The sequence below is a fragment of the Lepisma saccharinum genome, chromosome 24, assembly GCF_977018435.1.
Source record: "Lepisma saccharinum chromosome 24, izLepSacc3.1, whole genome shotgun sequence".
Lineage (NCBI taxonomy): Eukaryota > Metazoa > Arthropoda > Insecta > Zygentoma > Lepismatidae > Lepisma > Lepisma saccharinum.
In genome coordinates, this window is record NC_139252.1 from 63,313,642 (window position 1) to 63,337,382 (window position 23,741).

At 39.2% G+C, this 23,741-nt stretch overlaps 1 protein-coding gene across 3 annotated transcripts in view; it reads left to right on the forward strand.

Moving 5' to 3' along the window:
- The window catches only part of l(2)gl (LLGL domain-containing protein l(2)gl), a 125,024-nt gene that overhangs the window by 55,564 nt on the left and 45,719 nt on the right, over positions 1-23,741 (forward strand). For all 3 annotated transcript variants that reach the window (XM_083110735.1, XM_083110736.1, XM_083110737.1), the window contains exons 4-12: positions 3,453-3,537; positions 6,365-6,474; positions 9,259-9,402; positions 10,463-10,601; positions 12,681-12,877; positions 14,428-14,588; positions 16,471-16,691; positions 20,574-20,804; positions 21,578-21,730. In XM_083110735.1, coding sequence (XP_082966861.1) covers positions 3,453-3,537; positions 6,365-6,474; positions 9,259-9,402; positions 10,463-10,601; positions 12,681-12,877; positions 14,428-14,588; positions 16,471-16,691; positions 20,574-20,804; positions 21,578-21,730 — 1,441 coding nt within the window. The remainder of the gene's footprint in view (positions 1-3,452; positions 3,538-6,364; positions 6,475-9,258; positions 9,403-10,462; positions 10,602-12,680; positions 12,878-14,427; positions 14,589-16,470; positions 16,692-20,573; positions 20,805-21,577; positions 21,731-23,741) is intronic.

The window sequence follows — 23,741 nt, forward strand, 5'->3', positions numbered from 1 at the left end:
TCGACTATACTGTAGGGCTGATGCATGTTGTCGTACGGAGCGGCAAGGGCTCCTCTGAATGGCAGCTCGAACTGCTTCAATATTCTCTAGTATACATACTGTTCCAACTCTACCTGGGGGCTTCTTCTTCAACGCTGAACCGGTTTCTTCGAAATAATGCACGAGCCGATGGGACACGAGCTAGCTGGTAATGCTGCGGAAATACCCTTTGCGCTGCAGTCACACTATCGCCGTTCTTATAAAAAGCTTTCACAGCGAAAGCACGTTCCGAACCATTCCAATGCTGCATCATTACACCTTGTTATTATTGTTTTTATCTTTTGTTATTTTTTGTTTCTACTTTATGTTGTTTCAGTGTAAAATGGCCAAATAAGACTGTATCTGAAACTCTGAGTAAATAAATAAATGGCAAACCCTCCTCAATGATGTCGCATCGGTCCCGAACAAATGCCGGCGCTACAGTGTTGCCAATTCCACATTCAAATTTTGCTGTTTCTCTGCGCCACCCTGTATTAAAATCGAAGTTTGAAATTCCTACTGTGATGCTTACGGTAGGGATTTCTAAATCCCGATATTCCCCCCCCCCCCCCGGATATCCGAATGTGTGCATTCATTATCCGGACAGTTTTATCGTTTATCCACAAATCCTTCATCAAATGTGTTCTATCCGGATTATCCGTTGCATCCGAAACGGATATAGGATAATTTGAAATGGATGTTTTTTGGCGCTCCCTGTGAAGAATCCTGCAGACATCCTTAGGGGTTAGCAGCCTGGGAAACAAATATTTCCCCTTTAGTGTGCATCATTCACTCGCGCATTTAAAGGTGGCGTTGTAAGTAGTCAAAAGCCATTTCGAGGAGAAAACCGACACTCGAGGCTTCCCGGAAAGGGTTTGGGTGAAGATCGGGACAGTTCCGGGTAAATCGAGGGGGTTGGTTTTTGGTGACCCCTTACCGCCATTCTCTCGCCAGTGTGAAGGCCGAAAAGGAGTTTTTGTCGCGGAAAAATCCGGGAATCGGGTTAGAAGATGGGATTACCCAGCCAGCCTCGCCACAATGGATTTATCACCGTGGCCGAAATAGCGTTCTCCTTTCTCGTTTGAAATATTATACCCCTCCTATGGGAAGGAAGGAAAATCCTATTATGGAATAGCGTGGAATAGGGCTTCTCGGAAGGTAGGGAAGCTTTACGTGGTCGACACAGAAGCTTTTCAAGTAACGAGCTACCACAGGAATATGCTATCGCGTTCCGTAAGTTATAGAATTTTATTTATAGCAACTTTTGGGGGGAGGGTGGGGGCACTACATTCCTCGCGGTTGGTCCTGGTGGATGGGATAGGCGTTGCCATTGTTGGCATCAGATGATTCGGGCTTCCAGATAGAAACTGCTCAGGTACAGGGTGGTTCGAAAGCACCTGTCTTCATTAATACCAAAGACCTATGCATGTTCCTCACAGATAGTCTTTGGTGGCGAGTACACGTAAAGTGTGGTTTCACCCGCGTTATAGGCAGAGGTAGAAAATACAGGGAGCCTGAATTTTCAAATTCGGTTCTAAAAAATATATATATTTAATATTTCGAGTTCGCTCATGGAATTTCCACTATCTTTTTTTTTAATAACTAGTACAGTGTGTGTTTTCTGTATCACGTGTACCATTAAATCAGACTAATAAACATGCCATTATAATTTTTTTGCAATTTTGTTAGCCGAATTTGAAATTTGCAGCATTAAGGTAGAGATAGCCAAGAATTATTAATTAATAAATTAAATGTTTTAAAGGTTTAGGGGTTTATCTTAGTTGCATTTACGGCTTTATTAGATCGTTTGCCCCCTCCCCTAAAAAGAAACTGGTTCCTGAGAAAAAGGGGCTGTTTAAGCTTTTTCTACCACTGGCTGTAGGGTTTTGATTGAGCAGTGGGTGTTTTCTAAGAAAAGGTGCCACCAGTGGCATCAAATCATCATCCACATCCATCGTCGAGATTAGCCTAAAGTAGCAGACTAAAATATGCATCAGCATTGCCAACTCCTGCAATTTATCGCTTTTTGAATGACATGTCAGCAGGGTTCATTGAACCCATATTCCAATGTTCCAGATTCCATTAAGACAATAACAGTGTCTCTCGATTAACATATGCATGTAAGGGAAGCTTGTATACAAACTTTTTTTCTGGAAATATCTTCGGGATGTGTATGCAAGTAAACATGTGCATGAGTGTGTTTTTATGTACCCTACTAGAGTTGCGGTGGTTCAATCTGTAGGGCATCTGACTGTCATGTGAGATATCTGGGGTTGATTCCTAGGGTGGGTGATTTTTCCAGCAGTATTCCTGCTTGGAGTTTACGCAGCCTTTAATGAATTGGTACCTGTGGGAAGGGGCAGTTGGAGCATTGGTGCTGATCACATCATCTCTACAAAAGCAAACTCCAAGATTTTTAATGCGTTGGGCCCTACCTTGACGTTCCTCTCCTCTTTCCCTTCCATATGTCTCCATGGCAAGTTGCAATGTGCAGGGGTAGCTGAACATTTTTTTTAACCTACCAATTAGTTCAAAAATTACAGTTGTGATTCTTTTCATGGCACAGCAAACAGTGCCTAATTTTTAGTTATTGACAGCTTGAATGGGACGCAGTTCTCCTAGAGCTAAACATTGCATGTGATTTTCAAAGTATTGGATATGTCTTTCTGTTGACACTCTTTAGATTAACATTTCTCGATTTAAAAACGTACTATTTAGAAACTGATATTCAAATATTTATTTCCTGCCCATTTGAATAATTATTATAATATTTACTAAATTATAATGTAATTGACATTTTGTTTTGCAGATACATAAATTTATCTTACAATTTAGTTCTACATTACATGCTTGCAACGTCGTCGCCTTGTAATCAAGGGGTCCTGGGTTTGATACCCGGTGGAGGCTCATAGTAGTTCGGATACCACTTTAAACTGTAGGTCTAGTCCCGATTAGCCTTGCTGTGCATAAAGTGGACTTAAATAACACCAAAATCAAAACATGCTTGCAATTTTATTTTAGACCATTTTACAACTATATCTGCATCTGCAAATTTTACGTTATTGGCATCTGTACAATTTTCATCTTGATTTACAGCACAGCATCTTCAAATATTTGATAAAGAGATTGAAAACAAGACTACTCGCACAATTCTCTGTGGCTCAAAACTTTAGGGAAGCACTGCTATACAGCATACCACATGATTTCCACTTGTGTTACTTTCGCGGATTTATGTAACAGTTTTGAAACAACACTACTTTGGGCCAATGTGTTTCGTCACATTTGTTCTTGTGTGCATTTCTACTAACCTTGAGGACCTGGTGAAAATCTTGCTCTCCACTTTGAAAGTAACAAAACATGTTGTACAGAGTGTGATTCTTAATACCTTTTTTTGTGACTTTCAGTAGTTTTGTATTTTCCTTAATGCAGAGTAGATTTGGAAAGCCAGGGGTAGAATTCTATGGACAACACAAAAATTTGGAGTCGCCAGTAACAAAGCTTATATTTCTTCCCAATGAGGTAAGCAGGTGTTTGTTTGGAGCACATAGGACATGATGAAAAAAATTAAAATTAATTTAAAAAGTGCAAATTATATTTAGCAATCAGTATGTTCTTTTGGCAATATTTCAGAAGTAGCAGGATGAACGTTAAATGATGACATACAAACTTTCATTAAATTTTATTGTGTTATCCATGTTGACAATATGCAATATTAATACAGGGTTAGTCAAAAGTCAGGTTACATAGGGATTTATAGTATATCTTCAATGTTTGCACCTTGAACATATGCATTTGTTCACGTGATGTTTCCAGAATCTTTTGCAGAACGTCCAGCATTATCATGTCTGCACATTATTGCACAATGCGTTCCTTCAGATGCTGGATGTTCTGAATCTTAACTGAGTAAACGAGCAACTTTAAATGACCCCAAAGGACAAAATCCATTGGTGTCAGGTCTGGATACCCTGGTGACCACTCAAAGGGACCACGGCACAAGGAAATTAGACATTCAACCAGAGAAAACAAGATACGAGACAAGGAAAACTTCCTATGTAACCAGACTTTTGACTCACCCTGTATAATGAGGTAAAGTACTCCCAATGAAGGTGTTTGCTTCAAATCTGGAGTAACATTTAGAAATTAAATTACATAAGCTACAATAAATAATTATTACGTGTATTATTTTCAACTAAGAAGAATTATGCTAAGTAATTAACATCACCTATTGTACGTATAATTGTGATTATATTTTGATAATGCTTGTACAATAACCTTCTCCCGTATTCACATTGATATGACAAGTTACCAAAGACATTATTTTGTAACAAATAATTGTTAAAAATTGTGGAACAACTATTGCTAGAGGTATGGAAGTGAAATGAATAAATCTAGTCTCTAGTAAGTGTTCAGTTGTGGTCAGTATGTAGAGCAGGGCCACGCATATCGGCAAAGGAGGAGGATGAAAATCGAGTGGTGAATGTGCAGTGTTGCCAACCGTATGGTCCAGACCTTAGTCCGTACGCTAAATGCACGGCTTGTCAAAATTTGTTCTTGCAGTTTTATCCCTAATGTTTCCCCAAGAAATTCTTAAACCAATCGCAAGGACCTGGAGATAAAAATATGGTCCATTTACCATGTGCGTTCAGTATTATCCTTTTCAAAAGTTTGCAACGCTTACAGGAAACCATGTGCGTTCAGTATTATACTTTTCAAAAGTTTGCAACGCTTACAGGAAATCAGGTAACTCCTGTCGCCCATTACACAATCCCGTTTCTCTCACTGTTCATTGGTGGAGCCATCTTGCGTCACTACTTGCGCAGAGACTTGTTCTCGTTCGCCTGGTCTACAGTTAGCTGGTACGGAGTTTAGGCTGCATGTGAAATTTATGAGAGCAAATGTGCATATGGAGTAGCGGTGAATTAAAGACTTCCCTTCAGCAATGGGAACTCCTTTAATTTATTTATCATTCACAAACCAACCAAGGTTGCTACATTTAATTGAAAACTGCCATAATTTCTGATGTCATGCTTCCCCCACCTTTTCCAATATGCCCGTGGGATTAAGTTCACACCATCCATCGTCAAGTCGGCCAATAACTGATTGCTAGGGAGACAAATTTATGGTAAATAAAAACTGAGGAGAGCGGTAAATAAAATGTTAGTTCAGCGGTATATACCAGCGGTGAAAAAAAAATGGCACACACTTTTTCATCATGAGAGGAAACAACATAAGAGAGAGCTATAAATTAATAAACTACTTCATTTTTATATACGGTACACATACATAAGTACTTAGCTGCCCAACCAAAAAGAAAACATCAACACAAAATCACTTCATTTCTAAATTGCATATTTGGGGGAAGAAAGTAATGCAGCTTGACAGGGAGCGAAGTTTTCGAACTGAGATTATGTGTATGGGAAATCCCAATTTGCAATGTCTTCCTGATGTGATCGAAGATAAAACGTTCTTCAGCTGCAAGTGGTAGGAAACTTTAGGCAAACGTTTTGTTACAAATCGACAGTTTGCGCGCACAACCTGGATTGCCGGATTCTGCATGGTTTCTACTTAATTTGATGATATTTCATGGTTATTTCGCGAAAAAGCGTTCATTTCGTGGAAAAGCACACATTTCGCATTACTTCGCGAAAAGAAACTCATGCATATTTCATCATTCGGGTTGTAGTTACGTGCAGAATGTTCAGAATTGCATCTTCTTTCAACATTTCGCGATTCCCTACTGATTGCTAAATTTGGCATATTTAAGGGAAGACTTTTACTAATAGGAATTGGGTTAATTTATATACTGTAGTTTTGATAATGTAAGTTGTTTGAACAATAAGGTGTCAATAAAATGTTTGTGTTTACTAACTAGAATTATTAGCTACAATTGCATAGCATTATGGATGGCATAAATTTCCAAACCTCAGTTGATATAACAACCCTAGCTTACCCATTCTGTACAAGAAAGTTACTTACCTAATGGAGGGGGGGGGGTTACATGCCCTCCCTTTTTTCATCACTAAAATTCAAGAATCCATTTTGTTATCAAATCACTGCTTCCTTTTGTTATGTTTTATGTTTATATAAGAGTAGTTATTTATTAATTATAACAATTACAACAATTACCATCATTAATAAAAGATATCAAATAAAAAACACTACATAAGCTGACCAAGGCAGTCTATGAAAAATTGTAAAACTAGAGGTGGTGGGCCTAACACCCCCCCCCCCCAATCAGTTAAGCTGGGTTAAGTACGTGGCTTGTTTATTGAGTAAATATTTACATGTATTGTTTTTCATTTTTACAAACAAAAAAGGGAAGTTTTACTTTACATTGTGTTAACAGGGTCGCCTTGTATCCTTGTGTGATGATAATTCACTGCATCTGTGGGAGATAAATGAGAAGGATGGCTCCAGCATCCTGGAGGAGGTGAAATCCCATGCCTTGGAAGGAAAGTAAGTGAAATTTCATGGATTATAAATGAAGAATGAACTCATTGGAACTAAGTGATACTACTAGGAATTATTGTCAAGCTTTGAAACTTCCAGTGAGAACTTTTTCTGTAAAAGAGGAGAGCATTGCTGTACCCATGATCTTACTGCCAAAGGTTCTTTGTTCGAGTTATGGCCAGGACTTTGTTGTTTCTTTTTTTGTCATTTGCTTCTTTCATCTACTTCATCATCATCCTTCGCCATTTCCTGTCTTTGGCTGGGTCGGCATAGAAGTCAAGCCTCTCCATTTTTTTCCTGTTCTTCCACCACTCCTCTCTTTCCATGGTGTTCCAATCTTGTCATCTTCTCCTAACACTCTCCACTATCTGCTCTTTCCACAGACATCTTGGTCTCTCCCTTGGCCTTATTCCCACTCCTTGTACATGGTAAGCTCTTACTGGTAGTCTTTCTGTATCCATCGTCTTCATGTGTACGAACCATCTCATCTGTGCCTGATCTGTCCTGTCCTGAAGCTTCACCACCCTCACTCCTTATTCTATCCCCAATATACTCCTTAAAAATGTCATCTCCACTGCCTGCATCTTTCTTTTATCTCTCTCTGCCATCATCCAAGTCTCTGCTATGTATGTAATTATTGGCACATAGTATGTGTTATATATTTATTACCTTCTTGCATTTCATAGGTACATCCCTGTTCCATATTAATCTTTGAACACTTGATATAGTCCACCACCCATTTGTCCTCTTCTGTTTACCTCCTCATCTATTCTTCCACTTCTCTCAATTATGCTTCCTAGATATTTGAAGCTCTCCACTATCCTCAACTCTTCAGTTTCCATCTTTATTCTTGTTTCATTTCTAGCTCTGTTTCTTGTTGTTAACACCTCGCTCTTTTCTGCACTGAATTTCATTCCTGCTCTTCAGATTTCCTCATTCCAAGCTGTCTCTGTACTTCTTCTTTCCCACCTCTTTGTTAATTGCATCCAGTGTAATTATGAAGAGCAGTGGGGAAGGAGCACTTCCCTGTTTTAGTCCATTACTTATACTGAACCACTCTGTTCTTTCTACTGGTGTCTTCACACAGCTCTGGTTGGCTTCATATGTGCTCTGCACTCTACATGCTATCTCTTCCTCGACTCCTTTCTCTCTTGGAGCCTTCCAAATCTTTGTTCTGTCCATGCTATCGTATGCCTTTTCTATATCTAGGAATTCCATAATCAAATCATTTCCATACTCGTAGTGCCTTTCCTGCATTTGCCTTATGTTGATTATCAGATCTACTGTTGATCTGCCTCTTCTAAATCCATAGTGTTCCTCTCTCATGTTGAGCTCTGTTACTTCCCTTGTTCTTTTCTCTAATATTTTCTCATATGCTGAGTGGCACATAAGTGTTATTCCTCTGTAGTTTTTACATTCCTTTCTGTCACCTTTCTTGAATATGGGAACTGTTAGTCCCTTTGTCCAGTCTCTTGGCACTTCTCTCTCTTGCCACACTGTTTTCAACACACTTCACACCATTCACTCCAGCTCCTAATATTATTTCCACCGGCACTTCATCTACTCCACGTGCTCTCTACCCCTTTTCATTCTCTTCAGAGCTTCCTCCACTTGTTTCCATATGACATTAACTTTTTCCTCCCTCTTTTCTTTTTTTCTTCACTTCTTCATCTTTATTTCCCTTTTTCACATTCAGCAATTTCTCATTGATTTCTCCACATTCACCTTATTTCTTCATCCTCTTCTACCTTGTGTCCCCTTTCAACCCTTAGCTTACAGCTGTCTCCTTTCTCTCACTAATCCATACAATACTTTCCTGTTCCCATCTACATCTTCGTCCAGCACTTTGGCCCATTCTTCCATCCACTTTCTACTTTCGTCCTTTACTACTGTTCTTGCCTCTTTCTTCTTTTCCACATACTCTTTTCGTGCATTTTGTGATTTAACTTTTTTTTAAAAAAAAAAAACATTTTCTAAGTGCATCATTTTTGTTTTCCACTGCCTCTCTAGTTCTTTCATTCCATCACGGTGTTTCTTTCTTCTTTTCTTTTCTTGCTTGACCTTCCAGCACCTTTTCGGCTGCCTCCACTAATTCTGTTTTAAATCTTATCCATTCTGTTTCTACTCCTTTGGGTTCATCTCTTGGCACTTTTGTTCGCAATATTTCTTGATATTTCTAAAACATTAAAATGCTGACTGAGGCAAAATGTCTGTTTATGGTAATGTTAAACATTAACAGGCTTAACAGTGTTACCATTTATATTTCTCTTTTATCATCTTATCCTTTACACACTCTTACCCTTCTCTCTTGTTCGTCCCACTTCAGTCAATCTAAATAGAAAGAGAATGGTGATGCTAAATTGTCTTAATGTGTAGATAGTGTTTCAGATGTACTCCAATGAGTTTTGGGCCTCCCCTATGACACAGTGGTAGTGTCGTGGCCTTGTAATCAAGAGTTCCTGGTGGAGGCACATAGTGGTTCGGATCCCACTTTAAACTGTAGGTCCAGTCCTGAGTAGCTGTACTAATACAGCAACTCGATCAATCAATCAATCCAATGAGTTTTTATCTTTTGTCAAAGAATTAGCACAAAATAAATTTAATGTTTTTGGCTAATACATCTGGTTTTAACTTTTTATTGCATTTTCTGGCTATGCCAGTGACAAAACATGCTCAATGTTTTTTACAACATAAAATGCAAACTATACATAAGGCCCATTTACATGTTGACGTTGCTGCATATTCTCTGTTGCTAAAAGAAAATGTCTCATGTTTATTTTTATTTTGTAGGCTGAAGAAAATCTCTGAATGTTGCTTAGAGTCATCGGGGGAGCATTTGCTCCTGGGGACAGAGGGAGGCAACATATATCTGCTGAATTTGAAGACTTTAAAAATGTGTGAGACAATAATCTACCAGGACGTTGTAATGCAAAAGTAAGTACTGTATTTTACTTCCAAGTTCTTAGATGTAATTCTCCTCAGTTCCAGCCATTGTGAGACATATACTCTTGTGTATGACAAACTGTGCTAACGATATGCACATATTACCTGAAATAAACATTACATTCTGTAGTCCCATCAAAATTAAGCTATGCATTCATGCACTCAATCTAAAAGCAATGAAGAGGTTTTTTTTTTTTGTACATGCAAGTTCAGGTTTGTCTTAAAACAGTGTGTTTATAAAAGAATGACCTGATTATAAACCTTATGGTAACACAATTAAGCCTTGTTTCCATATTAAATACACTAAAGGTGCTGTGCATTAAAAATTAAAAACACTTAACATGTAATGTTTCTATCCTATATCAGGTCTTCCTCAGACGAAGCTTTAGTTTAGCTCTTCGTCTGAGGAAGACCCTGATATAGGGCAGAAATGTTACGTGTTAAGTGCTTTTGATTTTTAATAAACTGCCTTGGTCAGCACCTGTAGTGTATAAATACCTTATGTCTGTGCAATCACAGTGAATGAAACTTGTATTACTTGAACCACTGTGGCCTAGAGTTTTAAATGACTAGATACCACTAGGAGCTCCAAAATAGATGCTAACCTTAGTCGTTCACAAGATGGCGTCTATGCAACAGAAGACATTTTGTGTTCTCCAATTCAGCAATATATTACACCTGTGACTTTTTCTTGTGGGGATTGATAAAACAATGTGTTTTTGTTCCACCATTACCCATGACTTGGGTGAGCTCAAGGACAGAATCACAGCTGCAAATTCTGTGGAAGATGACACACAGACGGAGTGATGTGTTTGAAACAAATTCAGCTCTCGTGTTGATGTTATCCATGCAGCAGGTGGAGGGCACATATAGCATTTGTAATACGGTGAGTGAAACTCCAGGATTTACTTAATACTGTGTAATTTGTTGGGTACCTGTACAACATTTTCATTATTAAATATAATTATTTAATATCGGTCATTCTTTTTCAAACACACTGTATATTTCCATATTGTGATTTTGGTAACACCTTGTGTGCTTGCAATTGCAGTGTGCCAGAGGACTACAAAGTGAATCCAGGGGCTGTTGAAGCCATTGCAGAGCAGCCGGGTAACCCTGACAAAATATTAATAGGATACAACAGAGGCCTTATGGTTCTGTGGAACAAGAAAACTCCAGGTGCAGAAAAGGTGAGTTCATACTTCATATAAAAGTAAAAAAGTAAAGTGCTCCCCTGTGCATAGCACCACGCCATGAAGGCGTATAGGGGGTGTGGGGGTAACGCCCCACACTTTCTTGATCCGGTCGTGAGTGGGGGTGATGTGATCAGCATCACGCCCCTGACCGCCTTTACCCCCCAGGGCTTCCCCCAGGTACCCATGTTATTCGACGCTGGGTGGGCGCCGGGGCCGCTTCCAACCTTAGAAAAGTTCCCGGATTTGAACCGGCCGAGGATCGAACCCGGGACCTTGAGCATGGCAGTCAGACGCGTTACCGACTGAGCCACCGCGGCCAATTTCATACTTCATATACCTAGTCTTACCATAAATACTGTCACAAAGTTTTAAGTAAATTGATACAAAATGCTGAGAGATATTTTAATATCCTAATAGCATTACTGAAATGGATGCATGACAAATCAAAATCACAAATCAATATTCAAAATGGCCACCCTTAGCACGCACACATTCCGTTAGTCTTGGTGGCCACGCATCAATTGAATTACGCAACACATCGACTGGAAAATGAGCAACTGCCTTCAAAAGAGATCGCTTTAAACTTTCAATATTGGAATGTCTCTTCTTCCAAGCCATCTCCTGAAGCTTGGACCACAATTTGTAGTCCAAAGGGTTTAGGTCCGGACTTGCAGAAGGCCAATCCGAAGTGGAAATGAAGTCTGGTACATTTGCCTCCAGCCACTGCTGTGTTGTTCGGGCCCCATATGTTGGGGCTGAATCCTGCTGGAATCTCCAGTTCTGACCATGGAAGAGAGTGTTGTTGACATTCTTGACTAGTCTCTCAAGCACTGTCTGCTGGTACACTTTGGCTGATGTTTTGACCCCTTTTCACAGAAATGGAGCGTGCCCTCATTGCAAATGTTCCAGACTTCATTTCCACTTCAGATTGGCCTTCTGCAAGTCCGGACCTAAACCCTTTGGACTACAAATTGTGGTCCAAGCTTCAGGAGATGGCTTGGAAGAAGAGACATCCCAATATTGAAAGTTTAAAACGCTCGGTCTCTTCTGAAGGCAGTTGCTGATTTTCCAGTTGATGTGTTGCATAATTCTATTGATGCGTGGCAACAAAGACTTACGGAATGTGTGCGTGCTAAGGGTGGCCATTTTGAATATTGATTTGTGATTTTGATTTGTCATGCATCCATTTCAGTAATGTTATTAGGATATTGAAATATCTCTCAGCATTTTGTATCAATTTACTTAAAACTTTGTGACAGTATTTATGGTAAGACTAGGTATATATATGGTCAATTTCCTAAGTATATATATACTACCACAGTCAATATATTCGTGAACTGTCATCTCGTGTAGGCAGCCAATCAACATGGTATACACTTTCACAGATCCAAATCGTCCCTCAAAATAGTTGCCATTGGCCACTATGGACATCTGCCAACATTGGTATAATGCGTGGCACACTGTGCTGGGTAACACACAACATGTTCAGGTTACCAGACACAATTTTGTGGCACATACTATGGCTAATCCCTATGGTTGCTGTTAGATTGTCTACCGTTTGGGTGCAATTGGCATGCACCAACGTTGCAATTTCTTCGATGTTGCATTCGGTTTAACTCGTTCATGACCGACCAGTGCGCTCATCATCCTCTAAACTCTCTCTCCCCTGGGCAAAGTGTTGGTGCTAACTTAAACACAGCACTGCGGCCCAAGGCATCGTTGCCGTACACTTGCTTCATTATTGGAAACATTTCACTAGCAGATTTGCCTAATTTTTGGCAGAACTTGACATTTGCCCATTACTCAAACTGTGAAATTCTCGAGTTCCCTCGCTTGCATTCAACTGCTTTTTCCTGGGACAAGAAGAACCGACACGACACCATCCTGCGGTGCAACCTATCTGCTGTAGTGCACCACAGCGACACTATGCAGCCGGCAGAACCCATGAACTTATTATCTGTACTGCATGTACACACATTTTTTCTTTTCTAATTATGGCTGTGGTGAAGGTGTTGCTCATATTATATTCTTGATTGATGTTAGTAATTTTATGGTTTGTGTTTTGTTTTGTAGACTTACATCAGCAGCCAGCAGTTGGAGAGTGTGTGCTGGCATCGATCAGGAACAAAGTTTGCATCTTCACACAATGACGGCAGCTATGCAGTGTGGGATGTCAACATTGGGGAGAAACCAACAGATCAGCCAACAACAACCTATGGGCCCTTCCCATGCAAGCCAGTGACGAAACTTCTGTGGAGGACTGCCAAGAGGTACACTCACTTTGTATTTTACGCTACCAGTGTGTGAACAAGAGAAAATTTAGGGTGTTTATTTCTTCTCAATTAACTTTGCTCCTTCTGCTTCCCCCCTATAGACAATGTAGAGATCTCAGGGTTGAAAATAGTCTCAAAATAGTGGCTTGTATATGCTTGACCCTTATACAAAGAATTATATGCTTGTAATTTTTAACTTTCTGTAAATAATATTTTTTTATAGTGGTACTAAATTTCCAATTTTGTGTTGGAAACAACCACTGCACTGCTTTTTTATTTGTACATGCACTGCTTCCTATTGCATCATATGGCCACAATAGTGACAAAATTAAGTGTGACATTTAAAACTTGAAAAGCAATGTAAACCTTTTCAGGACATTATTTGAGCAATAGTATGTTCCAAAAGTTACATATTAAGTTTCTTTGTGCCTTTTATGTAAATTACTCTTGTCAAGATATTTCTAACAACAAAGATTATTATAAATACACTAGCTGATTACCCAGCATTGCCCAGGGATTTATTTATCCCAATCTTCTATTAGACAGAAAAATAATGAATTCTAACTATAGTGTAAAATGTAAGTAATTTTATTTCATTCTGAATGTCACCAATTAGCTTAGCGTCTCCGAAACTATGGATTCGACACTTATGTAGGTCATTTCTCACCCCCCTCTAACACCCATGCCTATAGGTGATGAACTTGGAGTTGAACAACATTGGGAGAGTCACTATTCATCTTAGCGACCCTGTAAACTATGGATTCCACACTAATATCGGTCTTTTTATATGTCACCTCCTTCCCACCCCCATCCCTAGGGGTTCCAGGAGTGTCTTGGAGTTGAACAACATTGGGAGAGTCACTATTCATCTTAGCGACCCTGTAAACTATGGATTCCACACTAATATCGGTCTTTTTATATGTCACCTCCTTCCCACCCCCATCCCTAGGGGTTCCAGGAGTGTCTTGGAGTTGAACGACATTGGGAGTGTCACTATTAATCTTAGCGACCCCGTAAACTATGGATTCCACACTAATATCGGTCTTTTTATATGTCACCTCCTTCCCACCCCCATCCCTAGGGGTGCCAGGGGTGTCTTGGAGTTGAATGGCATTGAGAGTGTCACTATTAATCTTAGCGACCCCGTAAACTATGGATTCCGCACTAATATCGGTTGTTTTCGCAACACAAACTCATATCTGCCTGAATGTTAGACAACCCAAGAAACACCATCTGTGTGGAATTTAATATCGGTCGTTTTATTATTATTTTTACATGTCACCCCCTTCCCACCCTATCCCTAGGGGTGCCAGGGATGTCTTACCCCACAGTATTTCTTTCGAGTTTGCAAGTGATATGTGTACCAAGTTTGGTTGAAATTGCTCCAGGTGCGAGAGTTATGCCGGAACAAACATACATACACACACACATACATCCATTTATATATATATATAGATAGACAATGATATTCAACCCCATGTCCACTTGAATAAATGTACCAGACTGTATTCTGATCTCTCCTCGCCTCTCTTTCTCTCTCTCTCTAGTGGAGGGGACTACACATTGTTCAGCGGTGGAATGCCACGAGCCAGCTACGGAGACAGACACACAATCACAGCCCTCCAAGGGGAGAAGCACGTTGTGTTTGATTTCACCTCCAGGGTCATAGATTTCTTCACTATATCTTCTTCATCCAGTGAGCAAGGTGGTAAGTGAAATTAGTAAAAACACAGAAACAAATTAGTGTTCTTAAAATGTGTGGTTATTTACAAAATATATATCTTTGCTTACTTGTCGACCTTCATAGCCGAGTGGTTACCAGCTCGTGCTATGATGACAGGGGTTCCAGGTTTAAATCCCATCCTTGGCTTGGGTATTCTTTGGGAATGTCCCTTCATCAATTTCATCCTGTCATCACTTCATCTTCATCTTTGCAATTAGCCAAAAATGGCAGAGAAGCGAAGTAAAATAAACCAAATCAGTCAATCAATCAATGTTTGCTTACACTGTGCATGCATTTTTCTCGAGAGTTGCATTGGTAATATATTTAAATACTACATTTGATTGAAAAGATGCATATTGAAGCATTAAAACTTAAAAAATAGTTTTATACACACAACTCAAATTCACAAAATAAACATGAAATTGTGAAAATTCTGCATTTTGGATATGAAAAGTAAAATAATAATAAATCTTCTAGAAATCTGTAATCAAGGTGTCCATTCACTGGAGATTCCTGTAATTATGTGGGTACCGAAAATTATGTGTGAATGTTGTTTACAAATGTGAAAAATCCCAGCTTGTAGTAACCAAATCTCATAAATGGAAACAGACGTGGATGCAAGTGATATTGTATTTTGAGATTTACTTGTGCTTGTCTTGACTGGGAGAGGAATTTTCCTGAACTATATTTTGTCAACTTCGCTGTAAAACATTAATGAAGTTTGAGTTTGAAATGTGTATTTTTGCATTTAAGAAACCTATTTTTCGTTATCATGTAACAGTTTCAACTTAACGGGAAATGGGTTACAATTTACAGTACAAGAGAGGAATAATTCTGAAGTTGTAATAGTGTTCTAATTAAGCTAAATTGCTTTTTTAAGCGAGTTTACACAATTCTGTAACATATTATTTTCCATACGTTACATTATTTTAGAAAGCATAACAATATTTTATTACAGGTTTTGGAGTTCTGTAAACAGTGAAGAAGATTGTAGAGTTTGATATAAGTGTGTTGGAGATTTAATAGTGGCCACTATTTATTTACAAATGATACAAAAGAGATACCTCTGTGAAACATTTACAGCCCTTCATTGTAGTCACCAGCATTGTGTACAACCTGCTGCCAGGGATGTGGAAGTTGTAGTGTACCTGTAGCAGTTGTTGGTTTGAATGGAGCAGTCTATGGAACAGTTCGGAAATGAATGCCACAAAGTGGTTCCTTCATCTTAGGGATCCAATCAAAGTCCTGGGAGTATGGGGGGAATGGTAGAGCTCCTGTCAGCCCCATCGAGCTAACAAATCAGCCACAGGCAGTACTACATGCATCCTGCAAAATGATGGGAGGATTCAACAGAAAGTGTTGCCTCTTCTTTAGCAACGCAGGCTGCAGGCAATGCAGATTCTCTGCATGCCTCACAAAGATCTTAGGGACACTTGCTGTATGGCTGCAGACCCATTCAATCTTTATCCAACTCTGCTGTTCCTGCTTCGAAAACATTGTTGTGGTTACACAACTTTAGATCGCCAACTCCAACATTACTCTATTCCTCTCCTCACTGCACATGCACCTATTGTTGGAAGGAAGAGTCCATTGACTGTTAGGTAGATTAGTTATCAAACTAATGTGTGGTATAAGCGAGAAGCACAGGTTCAATTTTATGGCGTATATACAGCAGTGTTACCACTATTACATCTCCAACCAACGTATATGTACCAAATATTAGCACAATAAGAAAGAAGGTCTTTGTGGATTATTCCATCATTAGACTTGAAATTTTGGAAATTCCACATTCAATACTTGGAATTGTACTTGAATTTTATCTTGGTCTTAGAATGGTAGCCTAATAGAACCTGTAAATATTTTCCAGACCATGATGATCCAGAGGCACTTGTTGTGCTGGCCGAGGAGGAATTGGTTGTGATCGATCTTCTGTCAGAAAACTGGAGCATGTTGTGTCCTCCGTACCTCGTGTCCCTCCATGCCAGTGCCATCACATGCGCCCAGCACGTGTCCAACGTCTCTCAAGAAGTGTGGAATAATATTATTGAAGCAGGAAAGAAGCAGACTAAGGATATATATACAGAACGAGTGAGTAGTAAAGTGATTCATTTCTTTTATTAGAGTCTGCAATTCCAATTTTGATATGTACTTTCATAATGGACACAATTTATTTAAGCTTTCTTTCTTATACGAAAAATCTGATTGTTATTTTACGTTACTCTCTTGCCACTTTTGGCTAATAGCAGTTTCGAGAAAGAATACTTAAGATTTATTGTAGATGCTACAAAAGGTTGTTTGCTTTATATCCGACCATTTTTGATGGGTACTCACCTTAAGAGATACCACGCTGCCACCACCGATCATGTTCTATTGGACCCCCAGCATTGTGGACTATCGCCCGGCATCGCAGTTTCCATTGCAGCAAGCTCCGGCGCAGGACACGCATGGGAATTCTGTCCCACTCCTCCCTGCAAGCTTTCCTGGTCTACATCCAGGGTGCACGGGCGGCGATGTTGAAGACATCGTTTTAACAGTCCAAATGCGCAAAAATCCATTGGACTGGCATCTGGGCTTTTCACAGGAATGTCTTCAAATGGAATGACACAAATTCCTAATTCCTCTGCCATTTCCTGATAAAAACGTAGTGATGTTCTGGCGGTATGACTCGAAGCCTTGTCCATATGGATCATCACCTGGTTCGTGTCCATTCCATACAATTGCAGGATGTCTCTCCGATCGATAGGTGTCAGAATGGAGTCTTGGAAGTATCTGGCATTCCCCTTCACGTTTTTGTCCACCTTGCGTATCATCAACGTACCCTCATATCCGAATCCCGTCACAACCATAAAGTCACAAGGGAAACTTTCCCTGCACTGACGAACAAAGTTGCTGCGCCCCTTGCCGTCAATGTCACGGTATGTGATCACCCGAATGTGACCACCAGCAGTGAGATGGACATACGATTCATCCATTGTGACAACTTTTTTCCATTTGCAACCCGCTAGGTACTTTTCATACAGTTTCCTGCAGTTCGTCTTACGTTCGGCAATGTGACATGGTAGAAGGTGGTGTACACGGGCCTTCCGCACACACTTCAACCTGAGGTGCTTGCGAATTGTTTTGTTCACAGTTGACGGTGCGAGGTGAAATCTGTGGGCCATATCACGTTGAGTCGGGGGATTTTCTTGGCACGCCAATCGACGGATCCCCCTTCGCACTACGGGTGACACTTTGCTTGTAGCCCTTCTCCTGGTGGTTTTCGTGGGTGAATGTTACGCAAGGAGAGCCTGTTGTGTGTAACAGGCCACAATAGCTTTCGCAGTAGTCACCCCGAGTGTTAACCCATTCTCCCGACACTGTTTCACAATGCATACGTATGAAAACTTAGCATTGAAAAGGGCCATTACGTAACCCTGCCAATACCGGTTGATTTTCGGTGCCATTTGATAACATTCACTACCAACACTCACACACCTACAAGGTCAGACACAACACTGCTCCCGCCAGCAGACCCATAGTTCCAGCATGATACGCCAGGTGGCAGCACCGAATCGAAAATGGTTGGATATAAAGCGAACAACCTGTATATCCTAATTTAACCTTACTCAGTTCCTGGGTGGCTACTCAACCGGGAATTTTGCATGAATTCTGCTTGAATTTTTCTCCGTAGACGTGAAAATTTCAACATTTATTAGTATTAGAAGTACAATATAAAAAAATATATACTATGGAATACTTAACGTTTTGTGAGTATCTATTTTGCGAAAAAACAACGTTTTTGGACCCTACTGTTCCCTTCAGGTTTTCGTCTAGGCCAGTATGATCACTTACATGGCCGCGTCAATTAAGGCAAGGATTGAGGTGGTAGGTAAGACAGGTTAAAGAGGATGAAATGAGGTTAAAGATTTTGAAATAGATATGATGTAGTACGATCGACAGGAGGGGGGAAAAGTGGGAGAGGGCAAGAGCCATGCAACTTCCATCATTCCACGAGAAGCCAGCCATATCAGTTCAACGCATACTTCATAACAAAGAGCGACGCATACTTCGTAACAGAGAGCAAGGCAGTGTGAAGGGGTTTTTAATTTGATATTGAGTCAACTTTTTATCCTTTTTAACCTGTCTTACCTGCCACCTCAGTCCTTGCCTTCATTGACGCGGCCATGTAAGTGATCATACTGACCTAGACGAAAACCTGAAGGGAACAGTAGGGTCCCGAAACGTTGTTTTTTCGCAAAGCAGATACTCACAAAACTTAAGTATTCCATAGTATATATTTTTTTATATTGTACTTCTAATATACATAACGTGAGTAAGTCGCACAAACCTCAAATATGAACATTTATTAGTTCAAATCCCATTGAATTTATACATATTTATTTATAAATGCTCTTAGGCAAGTTTTTCACACTAGCTTTTGTTTTTATCGATGAAGGAAAAGAAAGCTGCCTGGAAAATAAAACAGAATTCTCTTGAAGATATATTGAAGTTGATTAGTTATATTTGAGTTTGAAATTGATATATAATTAACAATTTTTCGAAGATTAGTAGATATATCCCATAACATTTGTGACTTGCGTTTGAAGATGTATTTCGAGTCTGAGTATGTGAAATGCCAAATTAAAACTCCACACCTTAAATTAAATATTTTAAATATATATACTCTGTAATTGAATTGAATTAGAATTTTTGGATACATTGGAATGACACAGGCCCTTTTAATTGTTAATATATTAGTGTGTGTATGTGTGTGTGTGGGTGGTGTGAGGCGGTAATACGTAATGTTGAGATAGAGAAAACATTTGCTTGTACCCTTGAATTTTTAAAAAGTTCGCCTTGTAAACCGGAAATTATACTTAATTTTTTCATGGTGCTCGAGTTGCCACCCTGAGTTCGTTCCTTGCAACCACCAACTCCAACCCTCTCCAGCTTTCATAGCCCTTGTTTTAGTCTTTCCTGTGAAGGTCTTTCGTATAGTTGACAGTGCTTAAAATAGTTGAAACTCTGAATTTTTATCTACTTTTTAACTCCTACATATATTTTGTTTTGGAGAATGAAAGACATGATAGTATAATGAATACACAGAAGCAAATTACTAACTTTTTCCGTGCAACGTACTTATAAAGCTTTAGGGCCCACCATCCACTCAGAATGTAGTTGTTTCACTGACGAAACTTTATAAGTAAGTTATGCAGTAAAAGTTAGTAATTTGCTTATGGACATTCATGCTACATGTATGTTTTTTTTTTCTGTTTTTGTTAATATGAGTATCATATTAAAATTGTCAGACTTTTGCAAGATTTCCTATGTATTTTCAAATACATTTCCAAACACAAAAGTAATGATTTAACTCATTTGAAGATCATTTATACTAATTTTTTGGAGTAGAACTGAAAACTCTGCTTCCAATTGCAAGATATGTCTTTTTTCCACCCACTACAGTGTATAGTGGCCACAGTCAATCCTAAGCCATAACAACATGTCCCAACCTAATACTCTCTTATGAATGTATCAAGCACATTTGGAGAGACATTTGAAATTCTATTGTAATTATGTAATAAAATGAACCTCTCTCTCATGATAATGTGTTTCCTTCACAGCACAGTGAATTAAAAAGAAAACCTCCATTAATTTGGTGTTTAAGAATACTTGCACAACATTCCATGACAAAGTAAGAGAATGCATTTCCACCTTTTGAAAACTCCTAAAATGAATATTGAAATGTTTGCTCTCAAATATATTTCAGCCTATGACTCATGTACAAGTCTATTTAAGTAGAATAGAGTACAACAGTTCCTGGCAATTGTCTAGTTATGTTGTGGAGAATAAGTTTTATGACCCGTAAGATTGTACACTATCATTTGTTCCTTGTTGGTGTCGTTATCCTTTAATTTGGAGCACCAGTACTTTTTCAATTTTTTAGAGCATATTTCTCTGTTTTATGTTCTGTTTTCTGTGATGAATTTTTAGGAGTGGCTAATAAATGGTGGTAAAAGCACCTCAACATCATCAAACACGGAAAGTCCCAGAGAACTGCTGCTGACCGGGCATGAAGATGGCACCATTCGCTTCTGGGATGCCAGCGGCATTGCACTGCGGCCCCTCTACAAGTTCACTTCAGCCACCCTGTTCACGAGCGAGGAGATCCAAGAAGCAAGCGGCGGGGAGGACGAGGTGGAGGAGTGGCCGCCTTTTAGAAAAGTAAGTGGTTCCCTTGTTACGGAAATGATCGTTCTCAATATCTATATCATTCCTTATCATTGTATAACTAAACTATTTACAAGCCAGAATATACTTTGTACAGCATGATCAAAAAGTCCCCCAACCTGATCTTCAAATGCCTGTTTTGCTACTGCATATTTTTCTCAACATGTGGCAGCACTGGTGGGTTGCGATTCATTGGGACGTGTGCTCACTAAGCACATTCTGAGTGGTTTACTGGTTTTGCAAACAGAATATTGTTTCTTCTTTTGTGTATGTATTGCTTGCATTGTAGAATTATTTTTCTTGCAGTTTACGGTTCTTACAAGCACATATAGACTATATTATTATTCAAACTAGAAATACCGGTAAATGTCTGAGGAAGGGAACATGTGTTCTCCCGAAACGTAACAGCAAAAATTGTGTTTGTGCTTGTAAGAACTGTAAACTGCAAGAAAAATAGTGTATTGTTTGTTGCTACTTGCTCTAAGGTGAAAACGATAGAATAATCTAGACAGACATGTCTCATTATGACACCTCCCAATAAATCAACACTAGGAGTGTTCTTTTGATTATTTCCAACTTTTTCCATTGTCCTAAGAAGATGTGATTTATCAGTATGGTCCATTGTACATTTAGAGCAGCATGACCTTTTGATCACACTTGTATTAGGGATGGGGAAAATTTAATAATAATTTGTTGCACGATTGGCTTTCTGATGAGTCTTTGAGAAGAGAAATGCATAAAAGCTTTCTCTCCCTTTCACCTAACAGGTTGGAACATTTGATCCATATTCTGATGACCCAAGATTGGCCGTGAAGAAAGTTGCGCTCTGCCCCTTGTCAGGAATCTTGGCCATAGCTGGAACTGCAGGACATATCATTGTGGCAGACTTCAAAACTGAGGACGTAGAAAAGGAAGTAAAGGTAACTTTACAAGTATTAACTGTTGACTGTTTTTCTCCCTAAAGAAAGGTCATAATAGATTTATCAGGAATTGGCCGTTTCAGTTATGTGGTGAGAAATTTTGAACAACTTCAAATTAGATAGTTTTCTTTGGTTAATGACAAACTGGGATAATATGAGAAGAGTATGTAAATATTTAACAAGTCCAATTGTTGTATAAACTAATACTAATTCCATGTTTCTTGCTACCAAAATAATGTAAATGCTGCCTGATTTTGGTAACACCTGTAACGTGATGGTTGCGTACGTAAGAAAAGGTAGTGAAAGTATTTTAAGGAAACTCGCAAAAGGTCCGGGATCAATTAACGTACGTACGTCAAAACAAATAACAACCAATCAGTTACAAAAGTCGCAATTTGTTGAGGTTAATGGTCAGCGTTTATCACTGCCACCTCAGTCTCTTATGAGAACCAATGACAAAGTGAATATGCCCGGATATAGGGAACCCATCAAAACACTAAGTCAAAAAAAAAAAAAAGGAAAAAAGGAATAAATACATTCACAGAATATCGTGGAAAATTCACACTAGATGACAATTCAAGATATATGTATCTATATCCACATATGTGCGTGTATATGGACCGTCTCCAGAATCTGTAACAATACTAATCAATTAGTTCACCGTTTCTTTCAACAATAATAACCTTTTTGTTTTGTTTTGCAGCAAAGGTTTCAAAAAAATAGAGTAAAGTTCATTTGAGACTTTAAGTCTGAATTTATTACGTCAATCTCTCAGCGAAGACTGATTAACGTTTCAATAAGCAAACATGTACATCAAACAATTATCAACAAGGCTCCCATTTTTAACTCCCACAAGATTATTTCAAAAAGGTCCAACAATTATTTTTTTTGTATTCTGTAGTTTCATACATTAAGTCGTTATAGACCCAACCACAAACAAAAATGTATTCAACCAAACAGTCGATGCAAATAACTTCAAATTTTTAAACAAGATCGATTCTCAACAATTCATTATAGTAACATTATTTTCCTTCTTTGCAACAATTTCCCTTCTTTTACTTTGGTGCTCCCATTTTACTTTATCTTTCTTTGTGCCGAACAAACATTATCTTCAATTGTATTCTGTCATCCCTGAGCCGCTGTAATAAATTACGCTAGTGTATGCCTTGCTTAATTAATATTGAGAAAATTAGAAACTCTCCTTTACTTTTTCCTTTTGTACGACAAATAGCGACGACAACACGTTTGCCCAACAAATACGTAATTAATTTAATTTGCATGATTCCAATAATTCGACGCTTATATCTTCTTCTTTCCAATTATTCGAACTCGTGATTCGGTTCGTAAAGGTACATGAATCCGACACACTTCACTTTTTTTTTGTATGTCACAAAAGAGGGATTTGACACAGTACATACCTCAATAGTCCACTCAAAACTGTTCCATCTGACCAATCCAACTCTGCAACTGGGGCATCAAATAGAATTCGGCTTCCTTCTCGTCCAGTCGTCGTTCCCCTTGTGAAGTATCAGGAAACATCCGTCAGCTTGCTTCTCAATCAAAATTCCGTATACTGCTCCATGATGCTAGTGACAACGGGTACCTTGCAGTACGCAGCAAACGACCTGTCCTCAAGTCAAACGGGACTCAGTTCTCGCAGGTTAGATTCCTCACAAAAAAATGTAGTTGTTCCGCTTCTTAACTCCAAACGGCGGAATTGAGAAAAAGGAGTCATTTGGGTAGTTGGCCGAAATACAGAGAGAGAGTCCAATACTATTGCGTGCAAATGGAGACAGTATGCAAGTCTCGTCCAGCGAGACACCGTTCCACGCTAAACACACGTCATGCTCTCTCTCACACTCTTTTCCTCCTAGCCACACTGGCTGTTTCGAGGAAGTCGGCCGGGTCGGAACTGAATGAGCTTGTACGCTCGTAAATGCAGCACTGGGCGAAGATCAGTGGAGACACCTAGCGGCGACTATCACAACCAACGAATCACAACACAGACGCA